The sequence below is a fragment of the Anticarsia gemmatalis genome, chromosome 25, assembly GCF_050436995.1.
Source record: "Anticarsia gemmatalis isolate Benzon Research Colony breed Stoneville strain chromosome 25, ilAntGemm2 primary, whole genome shotgun sequence".
In the NCBI taxonomy this organism is placed as follows: domain Eukaryota; kingdom Metazoa; phylum Arthropoda; class Insecta; order Lepidoptera; family Erebidae; genus Anticarsia; species Anticarsia gemmatalis.
The window spans coordinates 4,873,679-4,899,434 of NC_134769.1; the positions used below are offsets into that span (position 1 = coordinate 4,873,679).

The 25,756-nt window shown below is 35.9% G+C and overlaps 1 protein-coding gene across 3 annotated transcripts in view; it reads right to left on the reverse strand.

The window, feature by feature from the left end:
• Positions 1 to 25,756, reverse strand: part of LOC142983926 (uncharacterized) — a 241,187-nt gene that overhangs the window by 5,590 nt on the left and 209,841 nt on the right. For 2 of the 3 annotated variants that reach the window (XM_076131135.1, XM_076131134.1), the window contains 9 exons: positions 12,757 to 13,014; positions 10,802 to 11,039; positions 10,286 to 10,426; positions 3,031 to 3,236; positions 2,356 to 2,534; positions 1,697 to 1,969; positions 1,087 to 1,294; positions 479 to 624; positions 72 to 194 (listed from right to left, as the gene is read on the reverse strand). In XM_076131135.1, coding sequence (XP_075987250.1) covers positions 72 to 194; positions 479 to 624; positions 1,087 to 1,294; positions 1,697 to 1,969; positions 2,356 to 2,534; positions 3,031 to 3,236; positions 10,286 to 10,426; positions 10,802 to 11,039; positions 12,757 to 13,014 — 1,772 coding nt within the window. The remainder of the gene's footprint in view (positions 1 to 71; positions 195 to 478; positions 625 to 1,086; positions 1,295 to 1,696; positions 1,970 to 2,355; positions 2,535 to 3,030; positions 3,237 to 10,285; positions 10,427 to 10,801; positions 11,040 to 12,756; positions 13,015 to 25,756) is intronic. The other variant, XM_076131136.1, reaches the window with a different exon arrangement.

A 25,756-nucleotide genomic window follows, 5' to 3' on the forward strand; every position in this document is an offset into this window, starting at 1 on the left:
CTTGCATTGTTTATGTCATTGTTCTTACGTTTCGTATTTAGCTAAGGATATGATAAATTAGGTAATGCTACCTTCTCTCTATCGAGTAACGCATCGCCAGCCTCCCTGAGTGCCTCCTGCTCCCGCGGCGGGACGCTGGCAGAGATGATCACGTTCTCATTGCTGATGTTGAAGAGAGTCAGAGTGCAGTTGGTCTGTAATGACAAATTCATTTTTAAGAAAAAGGTTGGGTTTAATTTGAACTTTTGTTTGTCTTACATTTTTCCAGGCTAGATCGGTTTTTTTAGAACAAATACTCGCGCTCATCACCCAAAGATTTGTCCCGCGTGAGATTCCACCCCACCACACGCGGCGCTACGGCTATTGCGGCGAGGTAACCACATTAACCACTGCGACAAACGTGCAGTTTAAAAAACTATAATATTGCCAACGTCTTCAAAAAAAACGAAGGCAATATTGTATGTAAGCGTCTACTCACTCCTTCATTGTGTACAGTGTAGAGGTACTGCTGCAGTAGACGCACAGCATCTTCAGCTCCAAGACCAGTGTGAGGACGTAAGAGCGCCTCATCCACCGCGCTGAAGCCAAGCAGCAAGTACACACCTTCGGGAAGCTTGTATTCTCCTGAAATTATAAAGAAAAGACCACAGTTGTGACATACACACAGTTGTGACACATTTAAGCTGCTTATGTTTTGCTGTCTCACCGTCCCAATAGTATTAAATTTATGTAGGATAACCATTTTTACATGCCATACAAACAGCCATAGAAAAATTTGACCGGCTTGTATGCAATACTCTTGGGCTATCGGCGATATATGGTACCTGAACACATTTGATCAGATAACAACATCGGGGATTTTTTTTGTAATAACCTCTTATTATAGCATCAAATTAAATTATATTCCGTTTTTCTAGATTTAACAAAAAATTATATATATATTGTCTCAAAAAGTCATTGGACTAAAGGTCTAACCCCTCCCGCTCTTTTGGAAGGAGACCCTTGCCCTGCAGTGGGTCAGTAATGGGTTAAAAAATAAAAATTGTCTCAAAAATAAAAACTAAATTCAACAGAATCCTAACTTACCAGGATTAGGCCTCATGCAGATGAAAGAGCCGGAGTAGCAGTAGCAGCGGCCCCTATAAGCTTGGTAGGCGGGCGCGGCGTGCGAGTAGTGCGCGAGGCGCGAGGAGCACGGCGCGCGGGGCACGCACGCCACCTTGCACGACACCTGCAGGGAAGCCTCGCACACGCACAGGTCTGTGCACTCGGCTAGCTCGGCTGAACGGTATAACTGGGAAAAAGATTTTTGGCTATAAGATAGATATTACTAGTAATGATATAATGTGATTTGAAATAAGATTCAATGCTTGTTCTCAATCTTTAATTGCAGCTCATAATAGCTAGATTTATTGGGATAGGTAAGTATCTATTAATCTACCTTTTGATTCTTGTGAAAAGTATACAATAACAAAAATATCTGCTTGTTGTTCGCGGCTACTATTTTATAGGCCTGAGTCAGTCGAAGACAGAAAATAATGTAGTGCTTTGTTTGTAACGGTTATGTGAGCAACTTACTATACAGTTTTAAATGAACAAGTTTAACTAACTATTAACATTTCAAACTATTACGTTGATTCATAAAAATGTAGCATTTACCTAAACTATTTTCTGAATAACATCACATGATACTCACTCGTCTAGTCTCCCCCATCTTGATATACTGCGCCTGATCATCACTCTCTGGTTTCTTCACAATGCAATATTTAGTCGGTTCCAGCGTAGTAGTCGGTCTTGGCGTGGTCGTAGTTGTTGTGGTCGTAGTAGTAGTCGTAGTCGTGGTCGTAGTCGCTACTGTAGTTGTTTCTGTGGTAGTCTCGATCACCGGTTCGGAGATTTGTGCTACTTCGTTGGGGCCAACGGTTTGTTCCGACATTGTGGTGATTGGGCTTTGTTCTTCGCGGTTTTCCTGGAAGAATTTTATAAAAGAAATCTAGTTAAGGGAGTACAATGGTCGAAAAATTCTTAGTCTCCGTATAATTGACGCAAATCTTAATATCGTAGCCATCTAGGATTATGTTGTTATGGAACTGCTGCATAGAAATTACAATGTCAATTGGGAATTGTGGGTGTGGGCTTCAAACACACTAATAAATATAGGCAAGTAACCATAGCCAAGTTTTCCAGGTAGTAAATCAATTTTGATGGTCATTTAAGGAAATACTTCCTCAAGTCATTTATTTTTAGTTTTAAACATCAGACGTCAAACATAGTCAAGGTCCTATCAAAGTCTTTGACTTTTTCTTTGTAATCCATTATACAATAAAATATCAAGAGAAAATATTTCAATCTTACCTGCATATGGTCCACCTGCGAGGTCCCATGGTGCGTGGTGTGCTTATGGTGGTGGGTGGTGGTGCGGTGGTAGATCGGTGGTTCCGGAGCGACGGTGATGTACCTGATGCCGTTGTCGAAGGGCGTGGTCGTGAGCAGCGAGCCGTATGTCTTCATGTGGTAGTCGCTTTGGGATTCCACTGGAAATAAAGATGTTGGAGCGTTAGAAATGTACTGGGGATGCTGTTTTGGTTTGAAGTTGTATGTATCTGTTTGTCATCATAATTGTAATCCTCTCATGAGGATTAAGAAATCTCTTACAAGTTTTGTTCAAAACAACAGATTTGATTAAGTAAAAATATTTTTTGTGCCTCGATATCATGATTATACTGAGTATTTCTGACTAACAAATTTTAAGATTTTTTTAAATTAATATCTTTTTCAAGGGTTATGCTGACTACAAAATAAATAACCAATAGCAATATTAGATAGATTCCTATACTTTTAAAAGACGGGCCATCTTTAAAAATAAAAAGTCTCTATCTTAATGTGTATTTTGTGAAGTTGGTAACTTCACAAAAGTGGACGTAGTATCATTTGAATTATTATTTTTGTCTGATATTCATCGATTACCCCGCTACCTAAAGACGGATTTTCAAACATATTTTTTAACAAAATTGCAGCTAACAAACTTACCAACGCAAGGATTTAACCACAACAGCCTCTGCCAGCCAAGACAGTCGTACAGCTGCGCGAAGTCCGTCCCGCGGCAAGCACAGGCCGCTCGGAGCTGGGTGCCGAGCACGGCAACCACAGCGGCGCGGCATGCAGCCGGGGAGCCGGCACAGCCTTGCGTCACGGCGTCCACTGCACACCACTGTTCGTAGTTCTCTAGGCGGATCCTGGGAAAGAGGTAGATGTATAAATAGCTTGAAGACATGTGCGAGTATCATGTTATAAACCAGGTAACTGGGTTACTAAAATATTGGTTTTCAGCTGCATCCGGTGAGACTGGAACCGTTCACCAAAAAAAAGTTTTAAAATTTGACTATCATTTCCAAAGATGCATTCAGAATCCATTTTCACAATTTTGGTCTTCGGTTATTGACTTTCATAAACATTGGATGAGCGGTTTAAACATGAATGCGAAGCAATAACAGATTTTCGCAATTATAATATTAAATACAGATTAGTAAAGTATCAAGACATACATATTATTATATCAAAGTCTAACTACAAATGGTGTCAAAAGCTTTTAAAAACAATTTCCCCAACATAAAGAGTGCAGTCAAAATTCGGCGGAAAGCATTTATCGTTGTTCGAAAATGCACATCTCAACAGCGAATATTTCGTACGGACGTAATATAGTGATCGTTAGAACACGTTGACGTACCGACAGCATAAACAATGACAGGCATATAAATGCTCAGTAGTAATAAAGACTTTAATTAACGATTAAAGTCCTTTATCCGATGCCATGCCATTACGTCTTCCTAGTAGGAAGACTTAGCACAGAAAGAACATAGTGCAAAAGACATTCGGACTAATGATCCACCGATTAGGCGAAGCGCAAAAGCCCTCTACATCACGTATTTGCAATTTTTTCCAAATCGTTCACTGCTCAAATTGTATGCCAGATTATTATTCAGCATTCTTTTGACATTGTTTGTTAAGTTTCACATTTAATTCAATACTATTGGAAGCTTGACTAAATTAATCGCAGTTCAGTCATCAGTCTTATCATGAACTGATGAAATTATTCAGTTCGTAATAAGCACACAAAATTATTTCCAAGATATGGCTGTTGAAGAAAAACTATCAGCACTACACAGTTTGTTGATTTAAAATAAGTCAAAAGCTACCGACGATTTCGAAACAAAGACTTTTACTAGCTACCAGCCTACCATAAAAGAGAAAAAAAATCAACACTGAACAGATTTGCTGTCTGTATCAGTTCAAATCAATCCGAGCGAGCGGGCGCCCGTTGTTTGCCTGCACTAAAAACATCTAGCCGGTTATTATACACGGCTTACTGGAGAACACTGCGTTTGTACCAGACGCTCTGCATTCTATGTTGCTTTGTTTCATTCTAGAAATAAGTAAACTATGGAGAAAAAATAGATGAAGACTATAAGTATTAGCAATAACATGACTAAAATACCCATGAGTGTATGAAATATACCTACATACGTGTCGGCATTTACCTACTATGTTAGTCACGAGTAATAGGGAGCGAATCTGTTGCCATTTACCGGGCACGTTATGATAAAGTCTCATTTAAATATCATTAATATAAAAATATAAATTTTACATAACGGTGAAAGATCACATCTCGGAAATCTTGCATGACTGAAAGTTCTTCAATGAGTTTCTAGTCTTCAAAAATGCAGTGTCTAATCTACGCTTGGCTAAAGTGGTGGACTTAAGGCCTGCTCCCCATTGCAGGCTTAAATTTGTTTATTTGCTATATAACGATTTTAGCTATTGCGTGTTAGAAAAATCTTAATCTTTAAAACGCATTTAATTTCAATAAATTTGCGTCCAATAAGAGAGAATGGGAATGAAATGAATGAAATTTTTCCCCGTTTTTGTAACATTTTTTACTGGTACTCTGCTCCTTTTGGTCGTAGCGTGATGATATATAGCCTATGTCCTTTCTTGGGTATCAAAGTATCTCCATACCAAATTTCATGCAAATTGGTTCAGTAGTTTAGGCGTGATTACAGATAGACAGACAGACAGAATTACTTTCGCATTTATAATATTAGTATGAATAGTATGGATAACCCATATAAGCAAATACCTTGTGTTACAATAAAATATGTCCAGCATATCTGAGCATAAATGAATCTAGTCTATATCATAACTTTCATTATGGTTTGATTGCATTAGAAGCTTATTGTGGACAAAGAGACAGATTAAAGGAGAACAGGTAGTTAACTGGCTTATGTTTTGAGTTTATAGAAGAAGACACACGATTATTTCATGCAAAATTACAAATAAATCTATCTCCTGTAAAATAAATTAAAACTAACCACCATTTCATATGAATAACTCCAAAGAACTTAAAATAACGGCTATGATAGCACAAAGAGAGAGGTTTATACTTAAGAACTAGAAACTAAAATGTAATCCATTAGGACCGAAGTGAACCGTCTCGATTTAAACCCCGCTGTAATTACTTCAAGTTCCAGCTACCAGTTTCTCCTGCTTTTCTTTAAAATTGTTCTGTTACCACACATTTAGTTCGGACTTGTTTTAATGTAGAAATGACGTGGGATTATTTAGTATTATGTAAGTTAAGTATAATTTACAGATGTTAAAGCTGGCTTTTGGATTTTTTTAACCCACTGCTGGGCAAAAGTCTCTCTGGAGGGAGGGGTTAGGCCTTGAGTTTACCACACTGGCTAAGTGCGGGTTAGTAACTTAGAAAGAACTTATTTTTTTGGGAAATAAAGTATTCTTCTTTCACCTCTGGATTTGGAAATCGGATATATATTTTTTTATTTCATGCTCTAAATTGCACTTCAAGATAATTTAGCTTGTTTCATTGATAAAACCAGTTTACTTTAAGAAATGTTGGAAGTAAATATTTCTTGAATTTAGATTAATTTTGATTATTTATTTATTTATTTTATTAACAAAATACCACCAGTTCCCGTACACTCCTCTTTCGCACAAAGGCTACCAAACTTTCTTCACACACATGTATATAACAAACAGAAAACGAAATTCAACATTCATAATTTTGAAAGACCGAAAGCAAAAAAGGAACTTAAAGCCAACCTACTACAAACATCGTACGATGACGCGGAAGATTTTGTAACTGTAATTAAATAGAGCACACGAACATGCACGCACACAAGCACACACACACACACACACACACGCACACACGCACACACACACACACACACACACACACACACACACACACACACACACACACACACACACACACACACACACACACACACACACACACACACACACACACACACGCACACACAAGCACGCACGCACACACAAGCACGCACGCACACACAAGCACGCACACACACACACACACACAAACATATACACACACACACACACAGTGTATTATTAATGTACACTATACTTACCATGACGAAATACTTGCTGTAACGTTTTATTTTGTTTATTCTTAAGTTTACATAACATACTTATGATAATGATTTTTATTTTATTTTGACAGTTTATTTGTGTACAGGTGCCCAAGATACAGGCCTAGCCTAGTTTGGGACCTATTGTTAATCTTATGTAACTTTGTACTTTTTCTGGAAATAAAACTTTTTATCTTTTTTATCTTATCTTATCTTATTTAATTTAGACTTTTTCATGTTTGGGGAAAAGTCTCCGAAAAATCTATTCGTTTAAAAAGCGACCACCAAACTTAAAATCAAATCAAGTTTACGTGACGAAAACAGTCCGATTCTGACACCCGAATCAAAGTAAACCCATCATAACACCGTCATCTAAATACAAATCGTGTTCTCGATTCCTTTACCTTACAGACTTGAAGTAAACGGCAACAGGGATGTTATTCGGTGCAGCCAACCGCGCCCGAGACGCAGTTAGCATGTCATTACCAGTGCAATGGCAGGATAGCAATCAGTTCGACGGCACCGCAAATAGCTAGGATCTGGACGGGTTAATCTCTGATTTCTGTGCTTGGACACTGTTCATAGTACTAAATACATAGTACTATTATACAACGTGCTGCTCCAATGGCTTATTTCCTTCAACGTATGGGCACGTTGTATAACTTTAGTGAGGAAAGCAGGACTGTGTAAAGTAGCGAATTGAGGGGGAGGACAGTTCTCAACGATGACAATTGGGCTGAATATAGACAAATATTTAAAAGGAAATGTAATGTAAGGTGATGTTACACCAACGCGCTATGTTGCGTAAGGGTTTTAGGTACATGGTCTCTGCCTACTCCTTTGGAAAGAAGGCGTGATTTTATTCATGTATGGATGTATAATGCCTTTGTCTCTGTTACTTTTAAGATTTTACTTGACATAATTATGCCATAATCCATCACTCATTTTATTCCTTATTAAAGAAAATAAAGCGTTATGTATTTTCAGTACTTCATTAAAAAGAAATTGGAGCCATTGGTCGCTTAAATGACCTGCCATTTTATAGCAATTGTCATTATTTGTCATGGAGATCAATATAAGTATTAGACATTCTATACCTAAAAAATATTCTGAGCATCTATACTAATATTATAAAGCTGAAGAGTTTGTTTGTTTGTTTGTTTGAACGCGCTAATCTCGGGAACTACTGGTTTGATTTGAAAAATTCTTTCAGTGTTAGATAGCCCATTTATCGAGGAAGGCTATAGGCTATATATCATCACGCTACGACTAATAGGAGCAGAGTACCAGTGAAAAATGTTACAAAAACGGGGAAAATTATGATTCTCTTATGTGACGCAAGCGAAATTGCGCGGGTCAGCTAGTCTTATATAAAATCCTAAGTTAAACTAAGTAACACAAATCAAATTGTTCTCGCAAATTGATTAGTATAACTTCGAATTGTTCCAAGGTGCAATAAGAAACTTCATCATTGATTCAGACCTTAAATTATCTTCAGGACTAATAGGGACCCTAACCTTTGAGTTCAGATATAACTTTATGCGTCTGCATCGTTTCTTGAAGGTTGCGAAGGTCGGGTACATTATTGAGGAGATAGAACTGTTGAAGGTTGAATGGTACAGATAAGAGTATGATGTTCAGGTGTTTGAACCTATTACGGATTGTCTGCAAGTGGAATTGAATTGTTTTCCTCTAAAGAAAATATTCAGTATTGTACGCCTTGCGTGTTTATTTCAAGTATTTTCGATAGTCAAATAGTTATGCGAAAAAAAGAGATCGTAGTTATGTAATCGCCATTTTTAAGGTTATCTTGAACAAAATGGTTATGTTGTTTCAGAGCAATTAGTGTGTCCGTCTTTTTAGAATAATTTTGGTGTCAACCAGGATGTTCACTAAATTACGGTGTAATCGTTCTTGTACACACATAAATCGATATTTACTGAAGATGTGACAGGAGTATATTTTTGGTGTCCTTGGATTATGTACGATTCAATCACCATATTTTTTAAAAGTATCACTTGTCACAACGATTTTATAACACAAAAATACATCATGAACTTATTAATAAACTAATATTCACCTCAACATATCCACAAATACTATATAACATTTATTATTTCCACTAATTGTACGAATCAACAAATAATTACAAACACGACACTACACAATACGAAGCTATTTTTAATTGTAGTTGCAATCAAATAGAGTATTTCAGTATTATAATTGGGCGATAATACCTGCCACCGCGGGCGTTATCGATATGTATCGGAAATTCGCTAGCATAATGTTACTGGATAGTACATAACATGAAATACCCTGAGGGTTAGCCGGTGTCCACATTTCGACATGTTATTCTGTTGCGAACAGATTTTAGCGCTAATTTGACACTGAAATGTTACATGGCCATTTTGGATACGAATTCGGATGTGTTTATTGAATTAATTATGGTCTGTGACTATGGAAATCTTGAAGGCAGAGTTAGGTTCATAAACTGCTAATTTTGGTCCCATCAAGTTCCGTCGGTTCAAAAGCTATGTATGGTACATAAATGAATGGGCATTTTGAGCAGAAAAAAGTTACTAATGGGCCTAGGAATCAAATCCTAGTCCACTCTGGCGTCATTTATTGCCTACTAAGGCAAAATACCTTCATAGAAATGTATAGGATCAGTGTGTATGGTCTAAGGAATGTCTAGACATGAGGGACACAATAAAAAAGGAAATAATACTTCACGTCTAGACTTCCCTTTGATCGGTCGACGTCAACGTTTATTTTTAAAGGACGATAATTCACCAGATCATCCATTTATAGACTGACCACGTCATTGCTTAACTTGTTCACCCCAAATGTTGGTTAAGCCGCGTTTTATTGCAAAAGCCAGATTAAAAACGTTAACTTAAACGACACTATAAAAACAAGGGACACCGCAGCAACCATTTTTTCCATCCATTTTCCATTTCACCCCCCCTCAAAAGTCGCCAGTTATTATTTTCAAAGGCATTGTTTGCAACATAGCCGTACACGATGCAGATTCAATTTTATCTGTGCCTCTCCATTTTGCCGCCGGTTAAGCCGGCCGTGGCTAATGCAGTTGCTAGGAGCTATTGTGTGCAAAATAACAGCGAAATTCTCGAACATTCTATGGGTGCTAGAGGAAGTGTAGGGAATTGTGAACGGATTCTTTCTGGATGATTTGAGTTCTTTGAGTGGAATTTGAGTGTAAATGGGATTGTTAGTCCAATTAGATGTTTTATTTATTAAACGGTAAGATATAATTTATGTCCAGCTAACTTTTTACATTATTGCAGAATTGTCATTATGAGTTTGTTCTTAGGACTCTAGCGGTGCTTCGACCAATATTTATTCATATTTGTAGTACTCATAGGATAGGTGGTACTATGCAGGTGAATTTATATGACCTCAGTTTATTTTCAGTGTGCTATCCTTCTAAACCAGTGATAAATTTAATCGCCAAACATATTAAAGCCCATATAAAGAAGTATGACGATCCGGTCCTATATTTTCAACTATAACAACTTTTTCTTCTTCTTCTTGTCGTATGGTTAGTGGTCACTGGTCAACCTAGTGTCAAAGTTGTTCAAGCCACCCGAAGGCCTTTGACGTGACTTTACGACTGCTATCTTAATTGTCAACAACCGGGACCGACTTTTTACGTGCCCTCCGAAGCACGGAGACGCCCTATTCAAATACCACTATGCGGTCACCCATCTATGGAATGACCGCGCCAAAGTTTGATTGACCCACAGATCTTTTACCTCTATAACAACTAATTCTATTGGAAATGTCTCTTAATGTCTATATCTTACCTGCACTCAGGTTCTTCACGGCAAGCATGAGCCAGGGTATGGCAGGCAGGTAGCGGGGAGCCCACGGGCGGACGCTGGGCACAAGATGGATGGAGACGCTCCTGGGCATTCATGCACGAGTCCTCGCGGTTGTCCGTTTTCCTGAGAAGATTGAAGATGTTCAGTTCAAAATTCCTGTGTACAGAGAGTGTTAGATTCATTGTTATGTATTTTGGTTACAAAGACTGTATTTTTAAGAATAAATCTCGGTTTAGAATAAGTATATCTCGATCAAAATGTGTATAAATATATATAAATCTGAAAAAATCCTTCAAATGTTTTTGTGAAAGAAACGAATATGTTCTCTATTGTTGTATAAAATTTTAGGGTTTTGTATTCTTATATATTTTTTTATCAGAAAATCGGATTGAATGTTAAAATATCCGATTTTTCTGGCAAAAGAACTTTATTTCGAAGTCCAATAATTTTCTAAACCTAAACTAAACTAAATAACTCACAGACGTTTAGTATACTCACTTGCAAAGGCAGAATGCGATCTCCGTATTCCAGTGCACTCCTGGCTTCCTGTAGAACCCCCTCAAGGCCGCCATGCAGCCCTCTCTGTCGCAGTCACTCGTATGGCACTTTTGCAGGACAGGCGTCAGTGACGTCACACACTCGCTGTCCTTGATGCAAGCGTCCAGCGCCACGTGGCACGTCGACTGAAGGGCCACCTTCTCATCACCTGATTTACCGTTCTCTTTGCCAATCCTCTCTGTTGGTATTTGTTCGTGTTAGTTGATGTGGTGTTTTGAACGTCATGTTGATGATCGAATGTTCTAGAACGTCTATAAAACAATCTGCTTCTATCTCCCGTCATTAATCACAAATTAATTAATTCCTATCTTCATTAAATTTTATTCCGCTTTATTATGCCAATTAAGTTTTTAATCATTAACGCTTCATTTTACTTCCGTGCAGTCGAATAAAACGGATCTGACAGCGAAATATTGCCCTCGTTATAAATCTTTTAAGTCACTTTTATTTCATTGGAATATTTATTTTAAAGCATCGTTATTTTACGGATGTTCACGAACGTTTTACGGAAAGCCAATCGGTAACACTAAGCCAAATGCCTATATCATAATATTAATTTATTCGCGTTTTAAGCCGGATTAATTTATGCCTGTAATTACGGACATTTTGAATCATACATAACGTTATTAATACATTAAACCGTTTTACTTAACATAGAGAACCTCATCAAATCAGTTTTAGTAATTACAAAACCGCAATATTAATTAGTACCGGAAGCCCTCATCACAAGTATTCGCTACGTACACCTAACGAATATGCTTCAATATGCTGATTTATACAAATAAATACATCAGTATAAAATAAATAAATAGATAGATCAAAACAAATAATAAAATAAATTATCGATGTAACATAAAAATAATAAAAAACTGTATCGGAATGTGATATAACAATATGCTCATGCTTATATAAATATAATTTACATCTCGTGTATAAAGATTCATAATAATATGGAACAACTGTGTGAATAAGAGATTAATCAAAAATTACGTGTTGTGAATAAAACACGATGAGTTGCCAATGAGATCGATAAACTGTATGAAAGTCGTACGTTAAATACAAGCGATAATCTCAATAAACTGGACATGCTTTCAAATTACGTACAATTCGTTGTGAAGTAAAAACTTCATGAGATATCTGTGCCGGTTCAAAGTTAAATATGAATAGAATATTGAATGGATACATGCATAGTGGATCACGGTGTACCTCTATAAATAAATAACAATCGGTCGGGAGCATAATGTCGGTGCTACACTCGTGGCTCCATGGCTCCAGCTTAATGTCCGTGATTCGTGAATCTTTAGCGTAAATTGCAAAGCTTCGCGGAGATTTCCGTATCTAAGCGCCTTGGCTAAATCGCTCCTTTACAAACTAAATTGTCTACTATTTCTCGGGTCAGGAAAGGAAGCACACGAGGGCTCTAAAGCTTACTATATCCCTTCTAGTTGTTGTCTCTACGCAAAGCTTTACTTTGTGTATCGGTAGACAAACTATCGTTTACTATAAAACTGTGGAGGATCTAAACTAAAGTGCTCGGATTACGGGGGACGAAATAATAAAGGGGTAAAAGAGCACTCAGAATAGTAACATGTAGGTGCTATAAGAATGAACAAACACCCACGTATCGGTGGTTTCCTACAAACCGTCTATTATGGTACAGTTATGAAGCTCCAAGTGGTTGTGACTTACGATATCTATGGTTAGTTGTACTGTCTGTTCAATATGTGTTTTATTTCTTTACCACCTAGTTTATTGGTCACGTTAACTGATCTTTCTATAGTCTCCATAATGTCTATTTACTATTAAGATTATTATAAAACGTAAAACAGCAAGTGCGAATGACCGCAGGTAGCAAAAAGATAAGTCAACGTGTTGAGAATACCAACCATACGTACGGTTTTCATCAATGTATCCTGGTCCGTAGACTGTCTTGGTCGCGTAGAGCGGGTCCTCGCTCCCCCCCGGCTCATGGTTCCAGCGATGGTGACCGTGCGGGTTGTAGTGAGGGCTCGCGTAACGGTGGATGTGGGTCATTATCTTTTCGTTGTGCGGTGCGATCAGGTTTCCATCCTGTGTTATGGACATACCGCCGATCCACGACGTCACACCGGTTGCATTCCGATTTGCGGTCCGTCCGTCCGACATCAGCTTTACTGGAATTTCATCCATCGAATCGCTTAGGAGTGGCAAGCTCGACGACCGAGCCATAGCGCGACGGGACTCCGAAATGGTAACATCAGAGGCGATCGCGCCGGTCGATCGGTCGCACACATCGATATCAAAAAATTAATCTGACCCTACTGACGGAAAATATAAAAACGACAATCCATACAAAAACAACGATATTCTCAAACGTTACGACATTAACGGGCAAAAAATTAAAATTTCTTACGAATTTAGAAAATGTCCCGGTTAGAGAAATGAGATTAGCAAAGCCTCCCCGGTTGGCAGTCCCGCTCGAACTATTCATCAAAGCCAGTCTATGCCGCGCAGTAACCATAGAGATCGTAGAAAAACAGGAGATGCAGAGAGAAAACATGCACACATGCACAATTCGGAAGATCCAAGGTAGACTTTCAATGCGTTAACAAACATTATGTTTACAGCGTGTGAAAGTCTAAAATGGTATAATTAAGGAAAAGGAAAGCAGTAATCTAAAAGCATGCAGGCATAAAGTAGGAGCGAATTTTCATTAATTATAATTATTTATTAAAAATCCATAAAGAGACTTAAACTAATTCCGCACTCACTATGTAGCTAATTGAAATTCTAGTCAAAACCTTATTATTAAAATCGGGTCAGCCTCCACTAAGTTTGAATTAAATCTTCAGGAAAAATTCTAAAGTTTCAAACTGTTAAGCCGTGTCTTATTAAAGAAAGCTGAGACGAACGTTACATTTTTTCTATATCGTGACGTACCGTGTAGAGATATGAATATTAAAAAATCCGCTATAAATTGAAATAATTAAAAAGTCCTAAGTACCGTTAGCTACTCTGGTAGAGACGATCATCGGCACAGTAATGCCACGCTCCTACCTTACGAAGCGTAGTGCGAAGCGTGCAGTGCGAGAGGCGACGGAATCCGACAGAGACACATAGAGTAAAGAGAGAAGATGAAGAGAGGGTGCGGCGGCGGCTCACCGTGACGGGGCCGAGGGGGGCGCGGGGAGAGGAGGGCGGCGCGCAGGAGACTGGCGGCGGCGGCTCGAGTCATCAGCCTGGTGCCGTTCTCGGTGAGCAGCAGGATCGTACCGTCGGGCGCGGCGTAGCGCGTGAGCGGGGGGGCGCTCGCGGCCGGCCGGCGGGGCGCTTCGAACAGCGCGCGAACCGCCGGCGGACACTCGCCCCACGCCGCCGCTGCCCCACAACCACGTTACCAACATCCACTACTGCCCACCACCCCTGCTCGCGAGCCGCACTACGACCACCCTCAACGGACGTCCGCGCGTCCCTTGAGAGTGGTCCACAGAAACCAGGTAGACGTGCCTAGGGTAGTGTTCCGCCGTAACGATACTGTCATTACAAGACCGATTACCGAAGGCTGAAGGTGTTGGAAGCCAAGAGTTGAGGTAACTGCGGGCATTTGTACGGTGTATGAGGTCAGGAGTACACTAAAAAGAAGCTCAGTGTCCGTGAAACATAAAGTTGAAACAGCCTGGTGTGGTAAAGTAGTGATCTAAGTCAATCCTAAGGCCTATGCATCTAAGTTGTGTTTAAATAAAATAGGCACGTATAACAAAGTAATGGAAAACGAAATCAAATACGTAAAACAACTAATTTAACGTTGACGGCTATTTGAAAGTGAGTCTAGTACTCCTTAGAAGCATTTTATAGTGTAGTGTTATTGTTTTGTAGTTATTTATGTATTGTTTAATGCTGTACGCTTTGTGGACCCGTGTCGTATGGTTAAAAATAATCATTATTTTTATTACAATGCTTAAATTATAATATAATATCTAGAAACACATGAGATGTTGACGGTGTCCTGCAAGGTTTTGATCTTGGTCCAGTGTTCGTATAATACATTCAGTTTGTTATTTGATAAGTGTCACTTATATTACGCGTGTACCTATGCGTTGCCATTTTAAACACTTAAAGCTATTGCTATTAGTTTCATTATATCAATATGCGAGTTCTGAGTGAAAAGTCGTGATAAATACAATTTGGTTACACAAATAATCCAATCAAAAATGTAAGCTTTTAAAATGTTGAATACACGTATAAAATGGAGTAGTAAATAAACCGCTAAACCACTTTCACACCACATACTTCACCAAAACATACAGCAGCCATTTTTCTATTTACCCTCGCCCAAACAAGCGGTGAAATAACACAGCTAACGGCGTGTCATTTTCAGATTACCTCGCCGAACATAACAATACAGTTTGAAAGGTATTTTTCACCGAACGCCTCGCTCGGATATTTTTCCCAAGCTTTGCCTTAGAGAAAGTAATTTGAACAGTTGTATATGTTCCCACGTACTCAAAGGTCGTCATGTTAAAATTTAAACTTCGGACAAACAAACCCTCTCTGAGTATTTTCATTTCGAAATAAAGGCAGCCGTCCATTTATTTAAATACCAATGTTTTTCTATGTTAATAGACGCGGTGATGGAAAGTTAGTCTCTTTCATTTATCTTAATGTAAGTGCCATTGGAATTGATTAGCATAAAGACAAAGTTTTGACATCAATCTGGCATAATGATAATAATACTTTTGCTTGACAAGAAAAAACAGCTGGAGAACTCAATTTAGATTCTGAAATCGCATTTTAGGAGAATGTCAAAAACAGAAACGGTTGTGCGACAAATTCAATTTAATTCAGAGACTTTGTTCATGAGTATATTGTGTACGAAATACGGAACAAACTACGAGAGAAAGTGTTGAATGTAAGAGATTAGTGCCGGGTTTCCTTGTTGATATGAGGGGTCAGTTCGTGTATTACGTCTGCAACGCCATGTAGATACTGACCCTCGGATATGGTCCCGAGAAGTGTCTAACACTCAACACTAACACTCCGTTATTTTGTAGCTAATTGTGAGAAATCGACGGACACACAATTAAGTATTAAATTATAGGCTGATATGAATAAATATGATTTAAATTTAAGTTTATGAGCTCTAGTTGGATATTTTAGTTGATCTCAATACCTTTTGTTTGTATTGATCTTTTGGCTAGACGGCCTATATGTTTAAGAGTTATCAATATTCATAGTTATTGTTTCTATTAATAAGTAATCGTATTCATAGCAGCCATATTTAAGACTTAACTATTGTCAGAAAGCACAAAATTCATTTAATATTTTATAGTTGAAACAATGTAAAGATATTGGTAAATTTTGTTTATACCTTTCTCTACATATGCCATTAAATTCAAAAATAAATACAGTAAAATAATATTAGAAATAAAAAAAGGAATTACATTCGTATTTATTTAAGGTTGACTGACGACAATTTGTATAAAGCCTTCAATATGGTTGATTCAAAGTCCGTTCCTTTTGTCGTATCTCCACGTGTACGAATTCGTGAGATGAATGTTTTATATATAAGAGGCTTTGCCAACCCTAACGTTTGTCCATTCTCGAATGACAAAGCGTCCTCCATTTGCGATCATTGTGCGTCAAATACTGGAGTATCACAGGGCACTATTCTCGGTCCACAGTGACAACGTTATTTCAAACTTTCCCTTCTAGTTTTTGTTACCAACTACCGCTCTGTTTTCGTTCACAACTTTTATATTTCATAGTGTACTTTGTTAACAGTTAAATTGTGTATTTAGGGTAATTGAATTACGTTGTAGAGTTGTTATTGAAGTTATTATGATAAGCAAACTCTGGGATTGTTCTGAAATGTCTGTATTTATAGGCTTTTAATTGGAGCTTAGGTATAAAGCAAACTGACCGCGCCGGTTTGAATATTTAAAGGTGTTTGGTTTGATACAGGAATGCCTGAAATTACAACGTTTTACAATGTTAGGGCGTACCTTTCGACGAAACTTTAATGAAAAAGTATGTGTTTCAATTCAACAGTAAATTGCTAAACGGGTTTTAGATGCGATGCGGATGGATTCTTTGGTGTATATGTCTTATTTTTATTGGTAAATGGAATGTTCTAAAATAAAGTAAACCTGAAGAATATTCTGTCAGAATAGGGATTGAACACATGATACAATATCATGATATAAGCCAAGATTTTTTGGTCTTAGCAGAAAGCTACAATTTATTATAATAAAGTCATGTTAATATGGCAAAATATTTATAAAAAAGAAATATTAGTATATTACATTGTATAATTTTAGCACGTTTCAATTCTAAGACAACAATATGTCAAAAGCAATGTTTACGATACGCGTAGGTTTTCTTGTATTTGCTTCACGTATGTAATTTAGCACAAAATTATTTCCACTGCGAAAATTGTCTCTAACCTGATTTGGAGATGACAGAATAATGTGGCGTGTGATATACATATATTTAGAAAAAACGTTTCTTTTTATAAACTTAGGCTCTTGACGTGACATTTTACTATTATTATTATATATTATTTAATAATAGTTTCGCTTATTTTTCATATGATTCTGGGCTATTTTAGTCCTTGCTGTAGAAGAGAAGTACACAAATAGAGACGGGATAATACAATTATATATCTATATAGACAGGAGGATAGGTTTTCAGTTCAGTAAATCGGTTTATACCGTGCTTATTTATAGCTGAACAATATTGACCGAGTCTGGCTGTTCTAGTCGGCCTGTTTCTATTTTACTCAATGCTGCAATACTATTCGCTTTTGAGAGATAAACCTAGATATTTAAGCCTGTATTAAATGTTAGAAATGGAACCCATTACTGGTCTATTGCAGAGCAATTATTATATTACGTTCGCGGAATAAGAATTTAAAGCTTCATCATAATTTTATCTTTCATAGTTAGAACCAGGCTATCACGTATCTCAGCTGACAACTATTTAAAAGTCACTATGCTGTACATTGTTTTTTCCCTTAGATTAAAGTAATTAACACGTTATATCAAAGCAGTAATGTACTGAATACTGACCGTTTGACGTGCACTAATTGTTAACTGAGATACATGATAAGTCCAGAGGTGATATTGTTTTCTAATACACCCATAATTTCAAAAAGCCGTTGGTGTGTTAGCGTTCCCCGATCACTTGCGTGGGAGGCAAATTCTTATACCATTCAACCATCACTGCTCGCAATGTGAAATCATATAGTAACAGCCAAGTCATAGGCTTTTACTGCTTCCCCTATGACGTCAAAGCGACGGAAAACGCTTACTGCCTTCCCAGAACATCAAACTAAGCATCCCAATAACTATTAACATAACAACGAATCAGGAAACGAGGGAGCCTTGTCAAAGAGAAAAGAAATCTTCAAAAAGGTTTACTTTAGGGTGAAACCTCAAAGTGGTTTGTACAAAGGGGATGAATGAGTTCTTTGTTTCCATATGTGGGTCCTTGACTTTTTCGAAATTAATATTCGATTGAAACGATTGCTCTTTTTGCTATGTTTAGTTCAAATGTGAGTTGTCGTTTATTATTTTGTTTTATTTACTTTGAGTGGTTTTTGTCAGTTGTCCCGTGTTTGGCTAAAGTAAGTGATTTGTTGACAGTGATGATTTTTCTCTGGAGTTTTGGTTGGAGGTGTCAGGCGTTAGACAAAGATTTGAACTAAGTTTTACTTAACTTATATCATGGAAATTGCGAAAAATAATCTAAATGTATGTTCAAATTCTAGAAACTTTTAAAACTTGCTTTATTCAAACAGAGTAGTTTTTTGTGATTTTTTAAGTTTGCTTAAACTTGTCAGAATCTGCTTTAGTGTCTAAAAATGATACTTAATCAAAGTACAACAAGGATGATCCTTTTGATGGAGTTTATTAAAAAAATCTCCCAAAAGGATCTTTAATTAAGTAGGTGTATATTTGATATACGTAACATTTGTATGGGGAACAAAAGAAAACATAATTCGTAATAAAAAGCAAGAATGCGTCGGCTCCGGCCTATGTTTCCTTATTTCAACTGTTGATTTGTTTACCACCAACAACAAACATTTGACTAATATGATTGCAAACCCACACGTCTTTTATATTCAGTTATAGCTAAAGAGCTAGCAACGTTTGTATTGCAGTCATTACATTTTATTTTGAGTATTTAGAAGAAATTGTCAGGATACAATTCTTTTGGTTATGGAAAATAGAGATAGGTCCGTGTCTCTATTTTAAAATTAATTTGCCTGCGTTAACTAGTTTCCAGGTAATTTGTCGCTATTAATTAGATACTGATAGCTATTTCTTATACAAAGATCTGTTGATTTCTTAGAAAAAAAAATCTCCCGTCATTGATATTTACCGGGAAAAAATGGCCGCTACTTTGAAGATGCCACATAAAAAATGAGACATTGTAACTTTATGATGGCTTGTTAATTAGTAGAAACATGTAAACAGACTTATTTTAGCGCAATTTTTTTTTAATTTAATTTCAGTTAAGATAAAGATTTGTTGCCTGAAACTTGTGTTTTTATCGAGACGTTGTACATTATTTCCTGAAAAAGGTTAAGTTTTTATTGATTCATTTAATATAAAATATTACTAGCTCTTTACCTAAATAAAACGGACACAGACAAAGAAAATTTCCTTGTAATTGAAATTTGTTATGTGCAAATGTTTGAAGCTGAATTGTCAGTAGACTTGCAAGCAACTTTAAAAAAAAAATGAAACTTTAATGAAAAAATCTCTAGTGATAGACAATTTTCAAGGAAATAATTACCCGCAATAGCAAGAATTAATGTTTGTATGTTTGTAAAAAGTCCTTGTGACACAAGAGCAATTCTTGGTGAGGGAGGTGACTTAAAAAAAACATTTTTTGATTATGATTAATGATTAACATTGACATATATACAGCCTTATTTTAGTGTAATCTTTGTCATAATTTTTGCAAAACAGATAAGATCTGTTGCCTGAAACTTATGTTTGTATCGAGACATAGTACAATACTTACAGTAAAATACTAATAGCTCTTTACCTAAATAAAACGGACATAGACAAAGAAAATTTCCTTGTAATTGAAATTTGTTATGTGCAAATGTTTGAAGCTGAATTGCGAGCGGACTTGCAAACAACCGGCGGCTCACAATCGTTTAATTTATGTTAATTTTGTTGAAACAGAAGACATTTTGATTACATGACGGAAACAGACATGAGTTGGATTCTTCAAGTTCATGTTTCAGGACCAAGTTCTGAGTACCTATTAAAGGTTTTTTATGTGAATGTTATATTACGTTTAGATGTTATTCGTTTTTCTGAAAAAAATATGTATTTATTTATCCTTAGCCGACTCCAACATAACTTGGAAAAAAGGCTTGATATATAGTTATTTATTTATCCTTACAACTAGAAGTGTAAGTGACAAAACTGCCAAATTGGAAGTCAGAATTATATAGTCATAACTTATATACGTTTGGTTTAAATGACTAATTAACATAATCTTAAATTACACGGGATTTAATACGATCTTTTATGCATATTTAGATTTGGTTGATGTTCTGGGTTTCACTAGCCGTGGTTGCCAGATTTTATTGAGATTTTTCAGCGAAAATGTATGATATAAACCATACTTTATGAATATATAGCTTATAACAACCTTTTCCTGATGTTATTTAGTGTCACATTCATAATTGAAAAGCGTTGAATTTATGGTAAAATAAATGGCGAAACTGACTGAGAAATATATACAAAGGACGCGTTTAATTTAGAAATACAATCGTAACACGAAATAGTCTTTATGTATGAAAACAATATTTTGTTTGTTGGGTAAACTACTAGACTAAAGAAATACATAATATATAAGACTAATACATAAATGTATGTGTAAAAGAAACAATAACACGTTTCAGCCTTTGTCAAAGTTCTACTTGATATTAACACAAATATTTTGTTTGGACGTATTTATATAAAGAAAAAATGGATTTGAAGGAACTAGGAGACCGTGTTTTCGTAGATAATAAACATAAAAGATAAATCTCAAAGGATGTTTTATCAATATTATCAATTTATCAGAATATTAAATAAGGAATTTGAAACGTAGTTTCCAATGTTTGTTATATAAGAGTAACCTAACTAATAAATGCGTGTAGGTTTTATTTTAAACTTTTAAAAATCGATTGTGTGAATATACTTGTTATAAACTTGCCCACATATAAACCTCATCATTATTACAATTCAGAAAAATGTTCTTGTCAAAATTAATTCATATTTTTCCCAATTAACATTAATTTTCATCAGGAATTGATCATTAAAATAAGTTGATGAACATATTAAAAAGAGTTTGTCAAAATCTACTGGTTGGTTTCACTAAGCTCAAATTTTGATCTAAAAGTATATTTTCCTTAGATCTACTAAAGCTGGAAAACTCCCCGATTTCCAGCCGTTTTGCTGTTTATTTAGGCTTTTCTATGTAGAGAACAATATCAACATGAAGTTCACTAAAACGCCTTCAATAATAAACTGTTCATAATAAAATACTTATCAAAAAACGAAAAAAGACCTTACGAAAAGTGGCTAACAATAAAAGCCATTACCACGTTAAGTGGTTGACACCGGTCAGATAGAATCACAAAAGTCACTTCACTAACTTGGACTCCCAAAGGTATTATCTTTAAAATTTTTCAAAATGTCCACGATAAATCAACAGTAAGTTTTTTAAATGTGTTTTTGATTCGTTTACTTAGTGAACAGTTTAGAAAGGATATAGAATAAAACTGTGTTTCCTGATTTTTTCAGTGTGTTATTTGGTTGCCTCAAAGTGAGCTTTGTTAGAATAGCTTTTCCCCGTGTTAAAAGATTTACTTGAGTAAAAAGCATCATTCATCTAGGTCTGTATACCCAATTTTACCAAAATCTGTTTGGTATTTTTTGCGTGAAAGGGTAACAAACAAGCATACTTACAAATATTCATCATCACAAACTTTCGCGTTTATAATATTTGCAGGATAGATTATGGGTATTCCGTTTATAATAAAATTTCTAGAGAATTACGAATATCAAAAGAACAGGCTTCGAAAATATGCATAAATAACTTATTATACTGGTAGTTACGGTTTCCAAAAGAGTGATGAGTATTGTTTCTATTCAATGTTCAATCAAAATAGTTTTTGATTGTTTTTCAAAGATAATTATAGAACCAAATTATACTCGGTCAGCACTGAGAAATACTTCTAAAACGCCTACTATTACTAATTATACACATAGTTGAAAACTAGCTGAGTCAGCACTTTAGAAACTTGAGTGTGCTCAACTAACTTAACTGCTTAGCTCTATTATAGTCTGAGAGTTAGACATGAGAGACGATTTATTGTTGTAGAAGCAAAAGAACAGACTTTACATGAGATAAATGCTACTGAAAGCATGTAATTTTTAGGTTTCCTTACCTATAAGTTAAAAACAGAACCCTATTATTAAGCCTCCGCTGTCTGTCCGTCCGTCTGTTCGTCTGTCTGTCTATATGTCACTAGGCTGTATCTCATTCCTGACTCGCATTTGGCCGGTTTTTAATTATTAAATCTATAAAAATGGACCTTACTTTCTGATTTCTGAACTCCCTAAATTCAAGGTTCTCTGTAGCATTGACAGGTCATCGAGGTAGTTAAAATGGCTGAAAGTATATGTGTAAGTTCCATGTCTACACATTTGAATTTGATCTGAATAGAAAAGAAAACTAAAGTACAGTGTACCAACTACGGAAAACAAAGTGAGCGTTTGTATTTGCCATTTACCGGGCACATTATCAAACTCTACTACTATTGAGAAATATTCCTATAAAAATTCGAGAAGACCATAAGCGAAATCCCACCCTGGGAATCGAACACAAAACCTCATATACACTACCGATCGCGCTCCAAAAACTGTCAAGATATGATGTTATTAAAAATATAAGTTTCTTCTAAACATAGTAAACAGTTTAAACATAGTAACGATCCCATAATATCAATTTAACATCGTTTCAAATCCCCAAATTAGAATTTAATTGTTTGAAGGGAAATTAGATGATATTTCCTTATAATTCCTACACGAGTACGAAGAGGTTTTATTTTATAAATTAATGCGTTGTCGTAGGACGTAATTATGTGTTATGACATTTAAATACCGATAATAAGGTCAGGGGAAACTGAAGCGAAGTGGAGGCGAAGCGAAAACGTTTTGCTTTTTTATTCTTTTAACTGAAATTAGTATGAATGTTAAAATTATAAATGGAAAAACCTATGTGTAACGATTCCACTGCTTAAATTCTGAATAAAATAAGATAGTTGAAGACCCGGGATCAAATATACAAACAGATTACTTTTTGTTTTTAAAAATCAACTTCAAGGAAAACCTGAAATAGGGAAAAATTATATTATGTATTTCGAATAATATGTAATGTTGTAAATGTAGTTTAATACGGGCAGACCATGGTCTTCACACTCCATTGAAACACTAAGTGGTGCAGCAGGTTCAAGAATTTTACGAGTCGCGATTCCTTTTAAAAAGATATTTTGTTAAAATCTTGAAAAAAAATTGATCCGATTTCTACGTATCGTAACCTTTTCATATTGCGGTAATGTCGTCACCTTTCATTAAATGTTATAGGAAGAGGTGAACTGATCACTTTATTATTTTCTAAGTTTATTAATATTTTAATGAGGTTACAAGAAAAAATAATTAAAAGGTTGCTAAAGGTAAGGTTGATAGGTTATAAATAGATGACCTGGATGCCTTAGTGTTGCTTCGAGCGATGATCTGAGTAAACAGCTAAGTTTGGAACTGTGCATTAAATTATCTCGGTATAAGTGATTGAACTGAACTTTGAACTTTGGGAAGTATTTTAGTTATTATTAGAAATATCCAGGCGAGAAGGGATTCGAAATTGATTATAGGTTAAGACAAGTTATTGATTGATTTTTAAGCAATCATTCGTGAATTTTTACTTATTGACTTGTATAATGGAATAAAAAAAATCTAAATGTGCCCATTGATGCCCCGCTGCTGGGCACGGTTCTCCTCCTGTAATGAGGGAGGGATGAGGTCTTGAGTCCACCACGCTTCCTAAGTGAGGTATGCGCGCTGTATAGCTTATTAACGCAATATTATTATTTTATGCAATTGCTTTTCTGCTGTAAACTTTAATCTGAAAAAGACATGTCTCAAGATAGCATTACGTATATTTAGTTAGCGAAACCAAATTACCACCTACCAACATAGTTTCTGAGTAGATAATTTATAAAACATAATAATTTAAACTGTTTCAAGTTTTCAACTGGGTGCTCATTAATTTGAGCTCATCTTTGTATTCTATTTTTAGTTGCGTCAGCAGTTGGAGATTCCTTCACAGTTTCTTGCAAAAGTCTAAGATTTGAATTACGTCTTCTATTTATGTTTGTTTGTTAAATCTTGCTAATCCATAATCCGTCGTTTCGCGTTACAATCCGAACTCCTTGAGTTTAGGCACAAGGCATAAGCGGCAAGCGAGAAAATAACTGCATTTATAGAGATGTAGAGTTGGTAGAGTGGATAGTGGACTTTTGAATTGAGACAGATTCAAAATCAAACAGGTAACTACGCTATTTTAAGACTGAGTTTTAACGTAAAATAAAAGTTTAAATCCTGTAAAATGTGGCAAGTTTGAGATATAACTATGGCATAACTGGTATTTAATTTTGCAAATGAATACTCATGTCGCTTAAAAATTTTTTCTGGAAGTGACACTTTAATCAATAACTGATATTTCGATTTCTATGCCCTCTTTTCAAGATCATTACGTGAATAATTATAGATTTGTTTGAAAATTATTCAACAATGATAAGTATTTCCCGCTATATTCTTATAACTTGTACCAACAAGACGGGGGCCGAGTGAAATTCAAACATTCGAGTTTTTCTCTTAAATCATCCTGCGTTCCGGTTTCAGTACTGATGAGATTACATTTTATGCTTATTCGTTTGGATGTGCTAGTCGAGCCATTAACGGTGCTTCCCCTTCTTATCGGGGCCACCCCATTTTGCGGGTAAAAATCCGGATTTATGTACGTTATTACTTGATCTAAATGGGTAAGCTTGTTAAGTTTGCGTTACGATATTTTTAATGGTTTTTAGTGGGTTAAATGTATGTAGTGTAGAGAGTGTAATTTACATTTGAAATGCAATATTTTTTAGTAAGACCATGTACTGTTAGGTTAGCCTGTTTAAGATTTTAGGTGTAAAGAATAAAAACCAATGGTATTTACTTTATAATGTAGGAATAACATAAAATATAACATACTTTTTGTAGGTCTTGCCAAAAGTAAGCAACTGGATAAGATAGTGGATGACTTACAGACAAATTTAATATTGAAACGTCTTTCAATTTTAAATTGCGCTTTTAAAATGATTTTAAATGGCATTTACTTCTAATCAAAGTAATAGAATCATCTTAAGATTCCTTAATTTTGAATGTTTTGAAAGCCTTCACCTAACAATTTAAAGTTTTGAATTCTAAGCCTTGAAATCCTTTTCACACACCAGCCGAAACTTAGCGGGTCGAGTGGGATAGCATCTCATAAAAATTACTAATCTTTGAAATCCTGCACCACCAAAAGGTTTAAAAATCTGTAATATTATATTATCTGCAGTCATATCAACACCTCTGCAAGAAAGCCTTACTCATAGTAATTCCCCATGGAATTCTCAAAGGTGTGGTACGTATGATTCAAGCGCCTTATTCATGCGTATCCGTGCCACGCATTTGTAAGTAACATTTATACGATACAGGTATAAACAATGTTTGCCATTTTGTCTATAGTCAGTGTGTTTTTTTATATACAACTTCCGTAGTCAGTGGTTCAAGTGGTCGCCATACTAGTATTGCGTTGAGA